At 40.3% G+C, this 18,249-nt stretch overlaps 1 protein-coding gene across 2 annotated transcripts in view; it reads right to left on the minus strand.

Moving 5' to 3' along the window:
• DDC (dopa decarboxylase) overlaps positions 1 to 18,249 on the minus strand; it is a 55,935-nt gene that overhangs the window by 27,174 nt on the left and 10,512 nt on the right. Inside the window, exons 1-4 of one of the 2 annotated variants that reach the window (XM_072412114.1) lie at positions 17,806 to 17,896; positions 13,243 to 13,460; positions 8,918 to 9,031; positions 8,134 to 8,253 (exon numbers count right to left, since the gene is read on the minus strand). In XM_072412114.1, the coding sequence (XP_072268215.1) occupies positions 8,134 to 8,253; positions 8,918 to 9,031; positions 13,243 to 13,443 (435 nt within the window). In that variant the 5' untranslated portion in view covers positions 13,444 to 13,460; positions 17,806 to 17,896. Of the gene's footprint in view, positions 1 to 8,133; positions 8,254 to 8,917; positions 9,032 to 13,242; positions 13,461 to 17,805; positions 17,897 to 18,249 lie in introns of those variants that run through there. The other variant, XM_072412115.1, reaches the window with a different exon arrangement.

Raw genomic sequence — 18,249 nt, forward strand, 5'->3', positions numbered from 1 at the left:
AACTGGCATCTAAAGCTAGGTGTAGTGCATTGATAATGCCACCCACCCAGAAGTGTGTAATACAATTTTAGTGAATGGAGTACTGACAGGCGGCAGCAACAGCAGGAGGATGAGGTGGTGGTCCCTGAGACGGAGCGTGGACTGCATTGGTAACTGGCATCTAGAGCTGGGTGTAGCGCATTGTCAATGCCACCCAGAAGTGTACAATTTTAGTGAATGGAGTACTGACAGGCGGCAGCAACAGCAGGAGGAGGAGACGGTGAGCCCTGAGAAGGAGTGGGGACCGCATTGGTAACTGGCATCTAGAGCTGGGTGTAGTGCATCGTCAATGCCACCCGAAGTATACAATTTTAGCGAACAGAGTACTGACAGGTGGTGGTGGCAGCAGCAGCAGCAGGAGGAGGAGGAGGAGGCGGTGGGCCCTGAGATGGAGCGGGGACTGCATTGGTAACTGGCATCTAGAGCTGGGTGTAGTGCATTGACAATTCCACCCACCCAGAAATGTGTAACACAATTTTAGTGAATGGAGTACTGATAGGCGGCAGCAGCAACAGCAGAAGGAGGCGGTGGGCCCTGAGACGGAGTGGGGATTGCCTTGGTAACTGGCATCCAGAGCTGGGTGTAGTGCATAGACAATGCCACCCACCCAGAAGTGTGTAATACAAATTTAGTAAATGGAGCACTGACAGGTGGCAGCAGCAGGAGGCGGTGGGCCCTGAGATGGAGCATGGACCGCCTTGGTAACTGGCATCTAGAGCTGGGTGTAGTGCATCGTCAATGCCACCCAGAAGTGTACAATTTTAGCGAATGAAGTACTGACAGGAGGTGGTGGCAGCAGCAGTAGGAGGAGGAGGAGGAGGCGGTGGGCCCTGAGGCAGAGCGGGGACTGCATTGGTAACTGGCATCTAGAGCTGGGTGTAGTGCATTGACAATTCCACCCACCCAGAAATGTGTTACACAATTTTAGTGAATGGAGTACTGACAGACGGCAGCAGCAACAGCAGAAGGAGGCGGTGGCCCCTGAGACTAAGTGGGGAACGCATTGGTAACTGGCATCCAGAGCTGGGTGTAGTGCATTGACAATCCCATCCACCCAGAAGTGTGTAATACAATTTTAGTGAATAAAGTACTGACAGGCAGCAGCAGCAACAGCAGGAGGAGGAGGCGGTGGGCCCTGAGACGGAGCGTGGACGGCATTGGTAACTGGCATCTAGAGCTGGGTGTAGTGCATCATCAATGCCACCCAGAAGTCTACAATTTTAGTGAATGGAGTACTGACAGGTGGCAGCAGCAGCAACAAGAAGAGGCGGTGGTCCCTGTGACGGAGCGTGGACCGCATTGGTAACTGGCATCTAGAGCAGAAGGTACAGGCACATTAGCCACGATAATGTCTTTGCTGCTGTCACCGCTGTGCTGGTTGCTGCTGCTGCAGAAGAAGAGCCTGCTGCGCTTGAGGCCCCTGAGACCCAGTCCACAACACTCTCCACATGACGTGACTGCTGATATCCTACAGTGGCGGACTCCCGGGGAGTATGCCATATACCGCAAACCACCCAGCGCCACGCCTTCCCCTGCGTCTACTGCTCATCTTAGACTTATTCGAGCAAAAATGCACCTGTACCAAACGGTTTCTTTGGTAAATAGGAACAGGTTTCAAACATTGAAATCTCTGTATTTTTTAAATAGTAGGACAGAAATTTCTGTTTTACCAAACTGGCTTCTTTGGTAAATAGCAGTAGGTATCAAACACTGAAATATCTATATTTTTATATAGTAGGACAGAATTTTGTTTTTACCAAACGGTTTTCTTTGGTAAATAGCAAGAAGTATCAAACATTGAAATATCTATATTTTTTCTCATAGTAGAACAGAAATTTTTCCTTACCAAACTGTCTTCTTTAGTAAATAGCAAGAGGTATCAAACACTGAAATATCTGTATTTTTTTTTTTAGAGTAGGACAGAATTTTTTTTTTGTAGCAAACTGGCTTTTTTGGTAAATAGCAAGCAAGGTATCAAAGACTGAAATATCTGTATTTTTTTTGGCTTTTATGGTACATAGAAACAGGTAGCATCAAAAACTGCTGTCTCTGTATATATACAGATATACAGAAGGCTCCTAACCTGTCCCTGTCACAATCCACGTCTCTCCCTGCTTCTATCCTTCACACAGCACACAAGAAGGAGTGACTAACCCCTCCCTCCTTCCCTGTATATATGCCTGTGCTCAGATCTCTCCTGATTGGGCTGCTGGGTCTTGGTGTGCATCCTGGGAGCAAATGATTCGCTCCCAGCCGCGCCATTCCCGCCGGAAATAGTGGGCGTTTCTGTCCCCTGCTTTTTTCCTCATTTGTACAGTGAGAACACAACCTCATGGCGAATCACAAAGCTGTTCTCACTTTGGTAAGCGAGAAAGGCTCGATTCGCTGTGGGATCCAACTTACAATTCTCACTCGCTCATCCCTAGTTACAGTGAGCATTAGTCTGAATGGAAGGGGGGTTGCAGGACATCTTTAGTGTCAGGAATAGGTTTACAGAAAAGCTTAATGTTAGGTACCAGTAAGGTACAGAAAGTATTAGGGTTACAGGGAGGGTAAGTGTGAATGTCAGGGTCACAGTAAATATGGGGGAACTGGTAGGTTACTGATAGGGTTAGTGTGTGATAATTAGGATTGCAGGGAGGGGTATGAGTTATAGGAATAGAGGAAATAAAAGTGTTCATGCTGGAGAGCTAGTTTTAATGTTACAGGGATAGATTTAGTATGAGTTTTGAGTGTTAAGTACACATTGTGGGCAGTATTAGGCTACACATGTTAGATGATTCTCGCCCAATATGCGCTCTAATGTGATGAACGTCCACAATAGAGGTGAAGGGAGAAGAGCACTGCAGAGTGCCACTTGCTTGTTCCCCCCACCCTCTGCATAGAACAGAACAGTGATGTATGTACAGCGCTCGTTCATTCATCCTTCAGTTCTTTGGGAAAGATCATTTCCACCGACAACAATTGAGCATGTGTACGCAGCCTTAATGTTGAAGGAAAGGTAATGCCATAGAGATGAATTGTACATGTGTATTGTACATGCAAGGTTCAGCATATCTTTAAGAACAAAAGAACATGCACACCTGACGTGAAGTAAAGCTTAATATCCTGTACTGACCTTCTAAAGAAAAATCCTATAATATATAATCAGAGTTGAAAATATAGATCAATCCCGTAACGGATATTAGTTTGAGGTTTATCAACCACTGACATCGCTCCTTGGTAATCTAAGGGCTGCTGGTGACAGCATGAGAGGATTTGAGACATTTGCTGAAAGATCATTGTCACCATTTGCCTTAACAATGCACTTGTACACAAAAAATAGCTGGTGGCTAATTTATTAATTGAATGGTTTGCACACAGCATGGAAAAGCACATACCCAAACAATAGCCTTTGTATCATGCATTAGTGGAACTTGTTTATTTGGCATGCAAGGCTCGAGGAGATAACTCAGATCTCAATAAAACAGAGGAAATTAAATTGGTGTGACATCAGCTGGTGGAAAAAAAACATTGAGGTTATTGAGGATATATGAAATGAACAATTGTACCTGTAAATCTGACCATAGAGGAGGGCTATTAAACGTGGTATAGTCCCTAGGTCCTGTGTTGTTCATGGGCAGATTTACAGTCTAAAGACCTATCAGGATAAGGATTTTGAAATAAAAGTTATTTTCAGTGAAGGCCGATGAAATTTGAAAATGACACACAAATGGCTGGTGTTAAATTATTGTGAACTGAGCCTAAATGATTTTTGTAATTGCTTAAAGCAGACCTAAACTAAAAGTTTTACTTTATAAAAATGGGTTGTCTACCCTTTTATGTAAAGTAAAAATATTTTTTGTTTCTTTTTTTAACTGCAACACACTTTTTTTTTCAAAGCCCCCCCCATTCTGTCATAATCACCATGACAGTCAAGATTTAATGGTAGCGCAGAGCCTCCCGGGATACCTACATCACACAACCCTGGGAGGCGTTTGGCTGCTCCTTCTGAGCAGGCATTTTCCTTCATCAGCATGGGCAAAGAGATACCGATCTCACGCATGCACAGGGAGATTGGCACTCTTTTTTCCCTTTTACTGCAGGCTACTGAACCCGATCTTGCATCTCCGCAGTGCGAGACTGGGTGATGTAGCCAGAAGAAGGATGAAGATGGCAGCACCTGGTGCTTCCTCCGTGCCAAGACAAAGGGGAACTTCAGAATGGCCCAGGTCCTGATTGAGGACTCAATGGAGGCACAATTGGGGGAACTCCTGCCATAATTACGTAGAATATTAGTCAATTAGAAGAATACCTCTTATGTTAGGAAGGCTACCACCCTTACAGATAAACAATCTGTTAAACTTACCTAGGAGTCACAAACTGCTCATTGCTCAAAGAACCCCTAGCAACCTCTGGAGGAACCCTTTTTGAGAAACACTGAACTAGTTAGTTCTCGGGTTTGAAGGCACACTCTGATTGCGTTTTTTTTCAGCAGGCACTTTCTCAATCAAAAATAATTGCTAGAAGCAACCATTCTTATTTAATCCAATGGAGAAGGACAGCATCACTTTTTTAGAATGGTAATCAATGGGCAAAGAGACTGTTAAAAACACTTGACAAGGGTTCTTTTTGTTTATTTCTCTATCTTAAATCAAATTTAGATAAGAAATCAAGATAGAATCAGGATAGGAAAGTTAGATAGAATCAAATTTAGATAGAAAGTCTTGGTAAACATTCACTTTAACCCTCCACATACACAGGTTCAAAACATACTGTTTACTTTAGCAACTATTTGTGTCTTCTCTTTTCTAACTGGACAAAAATAATTGCGAAAAAATTTTTATTGCTTAAACTGACCAGTTCTTTTTTCACAACAACTTTTCCTTTCCATTAACTTTTCCAAAAATCAATCTGTGTTGGTATTGGACACAGCAAGGACTGCTTCCACAAGCTGTTAGAAAATGATTCTAGCCCTATGTTGTAGGTACAAAAAATGGTCTCTACTGAATAATGTTTGGCTTATATATCAATCATATATCTATTATGAATCATTTTAATATGTTTGCTATATGAGTCAAATTCAATGTATTATCTAGTCATTCTCAAAAAGGGGTTTTGTGGTTCCCCAGGGTTGCTTCAAAAGTTGCTGAGGTTTCCTCGAACTAGAGCTAACTGACTTCCCATTTGATAAGCTTGCAAAGTTCTGGGGCTAACATTACTTGGTAGAGACAACAGCATGTCTTATGATGTTTATAGTTGTCTAAAAAGTGTAATTCTAGCCACCACTGTAGGGGGCATTCTTTCTACTAGCCACCAATTTAAGAGGTATTTTCCCCCCACTGACAGGTGTTTCCTTAAGATTATTTACACCTGAAAATTATTTAGTGGGTTCCACAAGGGTTAAAAGGTTGAGAAAGGCTGGTAAAACCTATTAAAAATGTCTTATAGTGTATGGCCTCTAAGGCCCATTTGTACTGCTGCTCTGTCTGCCTGTGTGGTGGTCAATATTAGGCCATATTTATCTACAGCGGTGAACTTTAACAACTTTAACAAGGTATAACAGAGTAGACCTCCCTGTGCTTTCTGAACATAATTACAAACCTCCCGAACTTCTAGTACTGTATAACATGTTTGTTTATTATTCTCCTTTAGATCAGCTCTAAACACAGTACTAAAAGTGGAGCTTCAAGCAGCAAGAAAAAAAATTAAGTTTCACTTTAAAAAGAATACACTTTTATTCTTTAAGTTTAGGTGTTTGAAATAGGAGTAAAGCAATAACATTAGTAGTTTTAATAAACTATGTTGGTATTTGATCAGCATCAGTACTGCATGACTGACATTTGTAGAATTATACAGGAATGAACAGGTTAATTACAGTTGCCATGGTAAAGGAAGCAAATGTGAAAGGAAAAAATGGTGACCAGTGTCTACACCCATAGAGTGATTTCTTTTATCTCTGCTCTCATTTCTATTGCCGCCTGAGATGAATCAGCTTATAATGATGCCTTAGAAAGATGCAGGTTTTCAAATGTAATTACAAGCCAATTTTCACAGGCAACAGTTTACCAACAGGGCAATTACAGCTTGGCTCGGTAATTTGCTTTTAGCCTTTTTCAGTCACATAACATTTAGGATACGCACAGGAGAGATAGGAAATCAATATTACAAAATGTCTAACAGTACCTAACATCACGGCAAGGGGACACTTGTTTGGCCAATGCCACCTCTGTTTGCGTCGTATACCTTTATAGATAATCAGCAGCTGCCGCTAGAAAAATAAATACTGCAGGCAGAAATATTTGCTTTTATTGGAAAAATGATTACATTCCCATTCAGCTACATCTGTTGATATCTGGAATTGCATTGCAATATATTGTGCCCTTTATTACTGCAAAGTGGCCTGACCACTTTATAAACACAGAGCAATGTAATTCAGAAATCTTCAGTATTATTTTGCTGGTTCTTCAAATTATTCAACTTAATGTTTACGTGTCACTGCAACCAAAACTAATGATTTACCTTTCAGAGGATATCCACTGGTGAAATCTATAAGGTGGGCTTACTTTATCTGTTGAATTTTACATTTATTTCACATTGCAGTGAGAAATATTGTGGCAGTTCCCAAAAGAAATAAAGAACTAGTAGCTAATTTACACTGCAGACAGATTTGGACAGGCAGAGCCGTTAGGACATTTTTTCAGTTTTGGAAAAAGCAGGGAAAGTTGGATTTCTGTCCCTGTTTTTTCTATGCTCCCATTATTATTATACAGTATTTATACAGCGCCAACATATTAGGCATATTAAGTCCATAGTCATTTCACTATCTTTCCCACAAAGGGGCCCACAATCTAATGTCCCTACCATAGTCAAATGTCTTTAATACAGTCTAAGGCAGCGGTCTCCAACTGGTGGTCTGTGGCGCTGTCCCCCATATGTATACAACCCACCCACTCTCCCATTCCAGGCTCAGACCTGCTTGCTACACATCCTGGGGGGACAGTAGCGCAGCAAGCAGGTCCTGTGATGGGGGAGTGGATGGGTTCTGGCATCATGACAACACTCTGGGGGAAGTTTCTTCAACTCCCTGTGCATGCGTGGTATGGTTTTCATGGATTGTGAGGTCTGAAATGTTGGCGACTACTGGTGTAAGGTCAAAATTTGGGGAAAAGCTAATTAACCTAACTGCATGTTTTTGTAATGTGGGAGGAAACCAGAGTACCCAATGGAAACCCACGCAAACATGGGGAGAACATGCAAACTCCAGGCAGATAGTGTCCTGGCCAAGATTTGAACCTGTGACCTAGCGCTGGAAAGGCCAGCACTGTGCTGGCCATTATCTCTCCCATTAGAGAAATTTCATATGACAATAATGTACAGGGAAATACCTCCAACAAAAGCACAGCAATACAATAAAAATAGAAGTTCTAGCCATTCCCTACACTGTCCAAACCTTTGTGTATGTAACACTTCCTGTAACAGATATTGTGTTTAGCGGTTTGTTCATGAAAGGTGTGTGCAGACCTGCTGCAACCAATGCTTTGTGTGCATATGCAGCTTGTAGTCAGGAGGATGGAATAATGCAGTTATGTTAAAGAGCGCCTTCTATTTAAAATTAAAGATTTGACTAAACTGGCCAGGCTTCCTTATGGACCCATCTACTATATGTAGATAGAAAATGTACATGTAAATTAGAAATTCTACTTTACTGCCCCCAAAGCGTAGGCAAGGATGACATCACTGACTTCCTAAGAAGATTCCTATGGAAGACAGAGTAGGCAAAATCTCTTGAGAAGACACTGTTGCAATGTATTTAAGTGTTCTGGTGATGCCCTACCCAAAACTGCAAAAGACAGGAAGAGGTAAGGGTTGTATAATTCAAACCCCATTACAGATACATTTTCTACCTAATTCTAACAGGTGATTTGGATATAGGGAGGGGGCCCAACCAGTGTAAGTGGATATTCACTTTTATTAAAATGTCTGCTTTAAAAAAGTATTAATAAGGTAGACTAAACCTACCACCTAGTAACAAAAAAAGTCACATTACTGATACTCTCAAAGGCAGTAAAATGACAGTGTACAGTTACACACTGCTGATAAGTTGTGTCTTACCTGAATTACACCCCCACCTTCACCTTTACTTCCAGCTAGAAATTGCTCTGGCAAACCTATTGCCTTTCCCAGCCAGTCCAACATGACTGTCTCCAGCTCTGTGCATGCTGGACTTGAAGCCTTAAATACAAAAAAGACCAAAACATTTTTTTAAGTAGACTATTACATGTTATTAATTTTTGTTCAGCGCCTAAATATACTTATACACATGCAAAGCACTGCATTTACTAAAAGCTAATATCAGGTTATGGTTCAGTGTATGAGATTCTGACAACATTTGAGACATCAAATAGCAAAAATGAAAGGTGTATTTGTTTATAGGTATGTATGTTTGCTTCATTTATCCATAAATTCTGCAGACAAGAGGATCAGATGTGGACAGTACCACAGAAAAACTTCAAGCAGCCGCTCACCCTATTTTTATGACATTAAGGGCCACTAGAAAGTTAAACATTAGTAGCCAATTAGACCTATGTGTTGTGGCAGCAAGCACAGTAATGCACTAACATGCATTGTGGTGCCACTCATTTTTAAAGGCATCCCAATGCACTAAGGGAATGCATTTGCAGCACACCAAACAAATGTGTGTACATTGCCCTAGGGCATGTTAATGGTGAGTAACCAATCATTTCTTATATAACAGCCAAGACATGTATAAATTAAATCATGCTGAAACTTTACAAAAACAATGATAAGTGTAAGAGAAATATTAAAGTATAGTATAGTGTAGTAAAGTAAAGTAAAGTCACATCATATATGAAAAATAACAACTTTATAAACTTACCCAAGTAAAGCCAATGCATCCAATAGCTCCACACAGCATATCGGCAAGCATGGCTGGATATGAATTGGCAGTGGGAAAGTATGCAAAAAAGTAAGGACTGTGCCAATGCGTTACCTAGGAAATGGAATAAATATACAGATTTAATTTTCTTTCATTGATATAGTTAGGTGTACAGATGAAGATAACTCATAAATACAGGTGCACTTGAAGCCCCCAAAAACTGATTAACGTTCTTCGCCCTCTCCTACATGCCCCTACGTCCCCCTACCCCACATCCCCCTGACATCCTAGGTCCCACACTTCACTGATACATTGGCAAGCACCCTGTAAGCCCACCACCATAACGGTATCTATTATTTCCCTTAATGCACAGGGGCTTTACTCCCCAATGAAATTCTCCCAAGCCTTCCACTATTTCAATACCTGTAGGGCTGACATGATCCACTTCTCCTCTTTCTCCTGTCCACGTTACATCCATGCCTCATAGGCAGTGCTCCATATGGCTAGTGCTCCACTCAAATGCAGAAGAATCCCTAGGCTTTCGTTAATCGGTACCGTTCATTTTAGATACCAAATTGGCAAACCTCGTAGGCGGATATCTAATTCTCATTGGAAGCCTCAATGAAGCAAAAGTGATGCTTGTCCTCTTATGCACCCAATGAGAGTCATTTACCCTTTTTTACACACCTGCTGAATATGCATGCGCAAGGCACACCATTTCATGCTGGGAAACTAGTGTCCCCCTGATTCCATGGCTGGTAAGAGAATCAACAAAGAGAGACAGCTTCATTGTATGTGCTCCTGGATCTTTTCCATACCGAGATGTGCAGACGTGTGATGGGAAATGCACCCATCTGAACTTGACTATACATACTTTTCTCACGTGAACCAACTTTTCTCCCGTATTGATCATGTACTAGTTTCCAATACTGCCCTTCCATTGGTCTCCTCAAGCACTATTTTGGCGATCCCATGGTTAGACCATGACGCCATTCAGGTCAACTTCACTTCGCTTTTCCCTAAGCCATGGGTCCCTCAAGGACTTCCTCCTAAGCAATCCCACAGTGTACTCAAGAACCAAGGTGGGTCTCTCCTTAAATCAGAATCCTGGGGTCTCAGCCAAAACCCTTTGGGCGGTGCACGAATTGTTCATCAGGGACTGCCTCACATTGCCTCTCAGCTCAAAAAACAATGCACAACCCAGCTCAAACAACTTACAACAGAATATGCTGACTTGTGCCACCAGTTCCCCTCCTCTCCCACAAGTCACGCACCTAGAAGCGATTGGAACAACTAACCTCTGCTTTGCTTCCCTGGTGGAAAAGTACCTCAGATGTAGCAGTTGAAAAACAAATTCTACGCTTACAGCAACAAACCCCACACTTTTCTGTCTAATATACTACGGCACCCCAATTGCTGCTTCACCCCAAACCACCTAAAGGTCAACAGGGTAGGCCTTACAAGTAACCCAGCACACATACTCCAGAAGTTTCACAAAAGGCTACACTCTTTATACCAATTTCACAATCATTCACCAGAGCTGCCATGTACTCATTATTTGAGACATCCTCCCTACCAGAAATCCCCTCCACTCTGAGAGAAGACCTGTAAACCCCAATAATGCCCCAAGAAGTGATGCAGGCCATCAAACTGCTTAAAAATAGCAAACACTTGGGGCCATATAGCTTCATGGCGATTTACTACAAGAAATCCATAGAAGAGTTAATGCCACACCTAGTCTGGGTCTTTAATGAGGTCCTGCAAGGAAGGGAGTCAGGAGTTAGCACCTTAGAGGCAGCTATTTGCAACTGGAAGTAGACACAACAGTATGGTCTAACTACAAGCCAGTTTCCTTTTTCAACCTGGATGCTAAGCTGCTTGTGGCTATCCTGGCATACTGCTGCAATTGAGGCATCAACCACCTGATCTCAACAGATTAAACAGGCTTTATTAGTAAAAGACAGGCAGGATATAACATAAGCAGATTGCTGAACCTGGCACACTTAGCTGGAGTCAAGAACTGTCCAGTGTTTCCTCTTAGATTGGACATCAGGAAGGTGTTCAACTCTGTCCTTTGGCCTTACCTTACTTATTTGCTAGAAAGGGGGGAATTTGGTCCCACTTCTGCACATGGGTCTCCTCACTATATTCCTCCCCCAGGGCCTTCATCCAATATATGGGTTTCTGATCCTCCTACTTTCCCATAAGTGGGGGCACCAAACAAGGTAGCCCACTCTCACTGCTACTGTTTTCCCTAGCCATGGAGCCACTGGCACAGCCCATGAGAAACTACCCTGACATCACAGGCATAGAAGTGGGGATGTCACCACCACTGTGCCTCTTTGTGGATGATATACTACTGTGCCTATCCAATCCTCCAGTGTCCGTGCTCAACCTAATGTCCCTCCCCCAGCACTTTCAAAAATTCTCGGGCCTACAACTAAACTGCACCAAGTAAAAGGTGCTCAGGATTTACCTGCCAGTGGAAACAATGTGCCTACGCTACAATGGTAGCTTGCCTACGCTACATTGGTATTATACCCTTATGCAGGTTTTGCCAATAAAATTTCCCTTAAATACTCTTCAATTGCTGCAACAAAAGATGCTGTCCTTCATTTAGGGATTGTGGAGGCCACAAGTCCCATAGAAGACCCTTTTCCAGCCACTGAGTTGGGGGAGGAGGGGGGCTATGGGAGCCTCACCTTGTCTCGTACTACAATGCTACAATGCAACTCAGATAGCCCCACTGACCGCCTATTCTGTAACCGAACGACCTCCACTGTGGGCATCACTGAAAGCAAGCATGACATCTCCTATATCCTTGAAGGCTCTACTATGGATCCCCCCTTCTAAGCAGAAACACATGTCTAATCCCATTCCCACTATGACCACCTTTAAATGTAAACCAAGGGGGTGATCCCAGCCCTATATGACAGACTGGTGCAGAGACGCACCTCAACACGCCTTCCTTACGTGGGCTGCCCCCAACCAACCTCATGTTAAACAGAAAATGGCATGCTTCTTTGCCAATAAGAAAATGTGGGCTATACTAACAGATTCCATGGCCAACCCCCTAGATTAATTACTGTATGCCCATGGGATGGGATCGCTTTCATGACCTTGTGCCCTCTCCATGCTCAGCACCACTTTGAACCCTCAGAACTGCATTGCCTGATGGCTGGTGACCTGCTCACCCCCTTCTCACCACTACTCTTTTTTAAATCCTCTCTTTTGCTTTCTTTTTCCTGATACCTATTAGGTACCTATGGGGGTTTTATGGTCTTTCAACACTGTTACCGTTGATCTTCTCAGGAAGGGGAATTAATTCCCCTATTAAAGGTTAGGTCAGGTATACAACAGCCGCTCCTGAACAGGGTGTGATCCCCTGGGATGCCTTTGTTACCATTTTAGGTGGAGCGCACACAGGTGCGTCCCAACGTAAAATAGTCACTAGCGGACTTGGACTTCAAGCAAATTTATAGCTATCACAGACTCAATGCATAAAAGTTGTTGATGTTTTTGAAAATTGGATACTCTTTAAATATGATACTTCTTAAACCCCTTTTCTCTTTTTTGTTTGTTACTTGATTTATTGTTCCCATTGTATTGTTTAATCATTCCTTGTAATAATTATTAAAAAAATTCTGGAAACCAAAACCTGATTACCCCATATACATGAATTGTATATATGCAGGCCCACTGCCTGCATATATACCAGAAATGTAATTCTTGGGTCCTGTCATGTGGCAATACCTAACATTCATCTGTAAATTTAGTACTACCATTTATATGTGGTGACGGATTTAAATGGTCTCTGATGTATGAGCTGCCCAGGAATGATGTAGATTGTGTGTGAGCAACTGACCATTAGCATTAGCATGAAATTGTTACTATCCCAGCCCACCCTTTGTGCTATACCCCCTTCCCAAAGATAACTCCTCAAAGCAGGACAAGAAAGATATTTAAGATTTTGTAATACAGTAGAAATAGCCTTGCATGAATGCTTATGTAACACGCACTATAGTATGGCTAGCCATAGATATGTACAGTGCTCAGATACAGTATCTATCCAGACTATGCATTCGTTTATATTTATTAAAGCGGACCTCTTACCAGAATTGTTACTTTACATAAAAGGTTGGGAGGTTAAAAAATAAAGGGTGAAGCCCTCACCCTTCTGTCTTTATCGCTGTGTCTTTATCAATGCCACAAAAAGATTACATGTGTGCTACATTTTTAGATGGTAAATATAATATAGCTACCTAATACTACAGAAGACTAAGGTTCTGGAAAGATTGCACATGAATCTCTTAGTCATTACTTACCCCAGGCATGACCACTCTTTCAACATCTTTCATAATTTCTTCAAAAGTCTCTCCTTCCTCGGGAGCTGAATCTGGAATCAGTGGCCTTAGATATCCAGGTTCAACACTCGGAAACACCTGTCTGGATTCAATCTGCTCCATGTAGTCAGCTATATAGTCCACCATGTCCCTTCCTCTTTTTCTAAATTCCGAAGAGTTCATTTTGATATAGTCTTAACCTATTTAAACAAGGTACAAGACAAAACATAAATATATAGTTAAATCCTAACAGAATTTTCTTTTTTCATTCTACTACAGTAGATGATCTAATGGAATTGAAAAAAATGCACTTTGAATTTTTTGGCACATGTCAAGACTGCCAATAAACCAAATTACAGTTTTAAATATTGTTGCTGACCTTTTAATACAGTTTACTATATTCCTGCAGGTTTGTAATTTGTAACAACATCTCCAAGGCACTATCAATTACTACATGTAGATGAAAGATGTTAAGACTTGCAATTTTTTTAGTTTTGGATAGTGTGGAGAAAATGTATGATTTTATTTTGGTCTGTAATCCCGTTAGACGCTCATACATGAAAAATTGAAGAGTCATTATCAGGTAAAAGAAGACAAAGACAGCAATAAGAACACTCTCAGTTTTATCTCTTCTCTGAACTAACAATGTTTTTGTGTGTGGGCCAATGTATAAAACATATTTACCTACCTAATTGCAGTCTTCTTTTGGAAGAAAAAAAACAGCTAAAGTGTGCATGTGCAGCTCAGTGTAGGATGCTAGGATACCCTGCGTTAGAGTTATATCTCAATCTAAATGGGTGGAGTTGGAAACCTGGAAGAGTGGACGAAAGAAGATGGTGGCACCAGCAACAGAACAGGGACAGGTAAACAATTGCAGTCAGACAGGTAATGGTTTTTAATTGCAGAAGGTACATCGCCTGAGATTATTCCTGCTTTAACCTTTATGTTGACAGCTGAGTATCTTGCAGGTTACCCCTTTTCTTTGTCAAAGGTCCATAACATTTTCACTGATGTGAGTTTTATCTGTATTTGTTTATGGTTTTCTGTTTATTTTTACATAGTTACATAGTTAGTCAGGTTGAAAAAAAGACCATCAAGTTTAATCACTAGAGAAATAAACATATCCCAGATAAAAACCCTATAGACATAGTTGATCCAGAGGAAGGTAAAAAACAGTTTGCTCCAACATGAAAAAAAATTCTTCCTGCTGCCATAAGGCAATCAGATGCTTCCTGGATCAACAGTCTATGTTATCTTTACTTTAAAGCTTTAATACCCCGGTAATATATCTATTGTACTTGTTGAAACTACTTCCTGAGAGAGCTTATTCCACATTTTCACAAACCTTACAGTGAAGAATCCCTTCCTTATCCGGAGTTTAAACTTTTTTTTCCTCCAGACGCAAAGGGTGCCATTTTGTCCTTTGTAATGATCGGAATAGAGTTCTCTATATGAAACATTACATATTTATACAGGCTGATCATATACCCCTTAAACTTCTCTTCCCAAGAGAGAATATATTCAGTTCAGCTAATCTCTTCTCATAGCTAAGCTCCTCCATTCCTTTTATTAGTTTAGTTGCCCTTCTCTGCACTCTCTCCAATTCCACTAAATCCTTTTTGTGAACTGGTGCCAAAAACTGGACTGCATATTCCAGCTGAGGTTTGACCAATGCAACTGCAGTGTTTGTCTTGGTCATTAAAGAGTTACAAGATGTTGCAAAAGATCTCCGTCTCAGCTGTGTTTAGCAAAATACTTCTTCTGCAAGTCAAGCAAACCACCCCCCTATCAAGCCTCCATCTTGCACACGAATGAGCAGGGAAGCCCTGTTCATATCTAGGAGTCATCTGTAGGTTGGATGTCCTTAACTCAGGGACAACCTGTATTTGTACACAAGCCCCTAGGTCCTTTAAATTCTTGGGTTGTCTTGCATGAACTGCACATTTGAGATCCCTACAAAGTGCCCTAATAATATGAAGTCAGGGGACTGATGGGCACTCCGGCACTATTGATGTTTTTTGCTGTAGCAACTAAACAGGAAACTTGGTCTGTGTTTTGGATTATTGTCATTGTGGAAGATTCAATGGTATCTGGATTGTTGAATACAAGTTGCCCTCCAATATTGCTAATATGCTACATTCATTTTGCCATCAATTTTCTATTTGTCACTGCAGCGCACACCCCCAGAACATTAGAGATCCACCATGCTTTTCAGTAAAAATGGTGTAGTTTTACCCATAGGTCTTGTTGCATTCCCTTCAAAGGACCTAATTTATTAAACCTCCCCAAGGCTGAGAAAGATACACTTTCATCAATGAAACAGGGTGATCCAGCAAATCTGGAATGTGTTTCCTAAAAGAGATTTGCTATTTGTTAACAAATGTTTTTAATCCTGGACAAGATGCATTCCAGGTTTGCTGGATCACCCAGCTTCCCTGAAGAAAGTGTAGTCCATTGGGTGATTTTAGTTAGCATTATGGTTTAAATAAAGCACCCACAATTATGTGATAATAAACTGCTTTGCTTGCTCATGCTTCCTATAGGAAAGCTTTCTGCATGATCAGTCACATTTTACAAACAATGGCCAATATTTCCTGCCAGGGTATGTAAACTTATGAGAGCAACTGTCCTCCTAAGAAGACATTGACTGCAAGTTGTAGGAACTCAGTGATAAGGCAGTTTAATTGTAAGGAAGTTTCAGAACTGTAGCACATATCTGACCTTTAGAACTGAAATTGACTGGAACTTGATTTTAGATGCTAAATTTATGCCAAACTTCCTGTACTCATGTCGATTGAACATTGTCTCCTAAAGCCTGATTGTTTTGTACACTTTTACCTTCCTTTATTGAACTTTGTTGCTTATGATGTATATTTCAATTCTTATTATCCCCTTCTTGTTCTATGATTTATAAAATAAGCACAAAGCTTCAATTTGCATAAAACAAAAAGCACCTTCCCTCTATTTTTGATTTACATGTTATTAACTACAATATATTAACTTGGTTTTGAATTCATGCACTATTTTATTTAGAAGTTCTGCTGACTTGGTAACAAACTTTGCACTCTTTATTGCACCTAATTTAGTTAATTTTTAATGACCAGACATAAGGTTCATATGTGCTAGAAATATTCTATTTATATTACATATTATATTACATGTTCATTATCTTTATGATTATTTACATTCAGGCAAATATAGGCTCCACCCTTTAGTCCAATAATGAATTAAATAATAATAAAGAAAACTATAGTTACAGATAGTGTACATCAATCATTTAAATTGTTTTTATGGGACTCTGGATTTCATGATGAGACAGGAGAACACATATCCACCTCCTCCCTGATTTTCCCTGCAGCAGCAAAATATTCACTGTAATATTGATCTGCTGCTGTGGTTTAAAGGAAGCAATGGATCACTATTAAAAGTAATCTACTGCCACAGGGTATGGGGATAAAAGACTGAACTGACTCTTTAGTGACTTAATCCAGACCCCTGCCACAAATTCAAAATAAAATAATTAAATGTAAAAAATAATAAATTCCGTTTTACAAATTGCACCTCTACCTTGTAATTCCCTGGTCCCAACAGTTGTCCATGCCAAACCAAATTTTAATCTTTTTTTAAAGTTAAACCAAATATTGTTTAAATAAAAAAGGCATATGTATTATTTGTGTGCTTTATGTGTTATTTCCAGATCTGCATAATTTTGCCTTTGTGCAGGAGTTTTCCTCTAAAATTGCATGTTCACTGCTGGTGACATTGTAAAATAATTTCACAAGGGGAAAAAATATCCAAGATATCCCTTTGTCACTGTGTCACATATCTGGTAAGAAAGGAGCTGGATGACAGAACTCAAAAAGCAAAGTGCAGGTTTATCCAAAATAAAGGCACTTTGGCATATATATTTTATAAATACAATCCTAGTAATAAATATTAACAATGTTATGGTTCATGTTTACAGAACTTGCAATTTATCTAGTCATTTATTGTTATAATGAATAAAAACTAAAAGCTTAAAGCAAATGTGAAGCCAAAATGTTATTTTCCCAGTGGGTAATGGTTTTGACCATTAACTGTTTATTATTTTGCTGCCTATTGCAGAAATTTCAAAAGCCTTGGATTTCCCAAAACATTATTAACTAAGATCCAAAGTGAGGGTTTAGCTCTCCAAAAGAACACAGACAGCAACTAAAAGCTGAAAAGTTAATCTTTCCACAATATATCCAAATGTAAAACAAAGGGGTCTGTTTTATAAAGCAATTAATCTGACATTCACTAATATATTCCCTGGTACCGTTTCTCTCTGCATTGTACTAAAAAACCCAAGGAGACAAAGTAAATTTAGGAAAGTTGTCAAACTTAACATCTATTATTACTAATCAATGCGACTTGGTCAAGGCAGAAAGGTAAACAGACCACAGTTTGTCTGGGCTTACGAGAAATCCAACCACTGTCTTTGTCTTTTGAATAATGTTCAATACAGATGCCATATTCACAGAACCTTTATTTGCTAACTCTTTGCTAATTTTAAAAACAACATACCTTTATAACTGGCAAATTCTGCTTTGTTGGTCCAAGCTATTTATTAGAGCTACAACACTGTTGGTTTTCTATTCAGTATGTGTTATTTAAGTCAAGTGAACTTTGCTTTCTCGGGGTTTGCTTAGTCAGTAGTTAGCAATCATTGCTTTTTTTTTTTTTTAGCTGATTAGCATGCTATCCAGCTATGTACAATTTTCACCAATGCTACTGCAGGCTATGTTTAGATATGCTACGGTATACTCTTCCATTAAACAGAAAACCAGTTAAAGTTATTTTTTTTTTAAAATATTATGTTTTAGGATTAAAACAATTTACCTAATGTATACAGCGTTACATTGTTAAGTATTATTAAACAAATATACCGCATTTTTCGGACCATAAGACGCACTTTTTTCCCCCTAAAGTGGGGGGAAAATCAGGGTGCGTCTTATGGTCCGAATGCAT

Source organism: Pyxicephalus adspersus, chromosome 5 (assembly GCF_032062135.1).
Source record: "Pyxicephalus adspersus chromosome 5, UCB_Pads_2.0, whole genome shotgun sequence".
In the NCBI taxonomy this organism is placed as follows: Eukaryota; Metazoa; Chordata; class Amphibia; order Anura; family Pyxicephalidae; genus Pyxicephalus; species Pyxicephalus adspersus.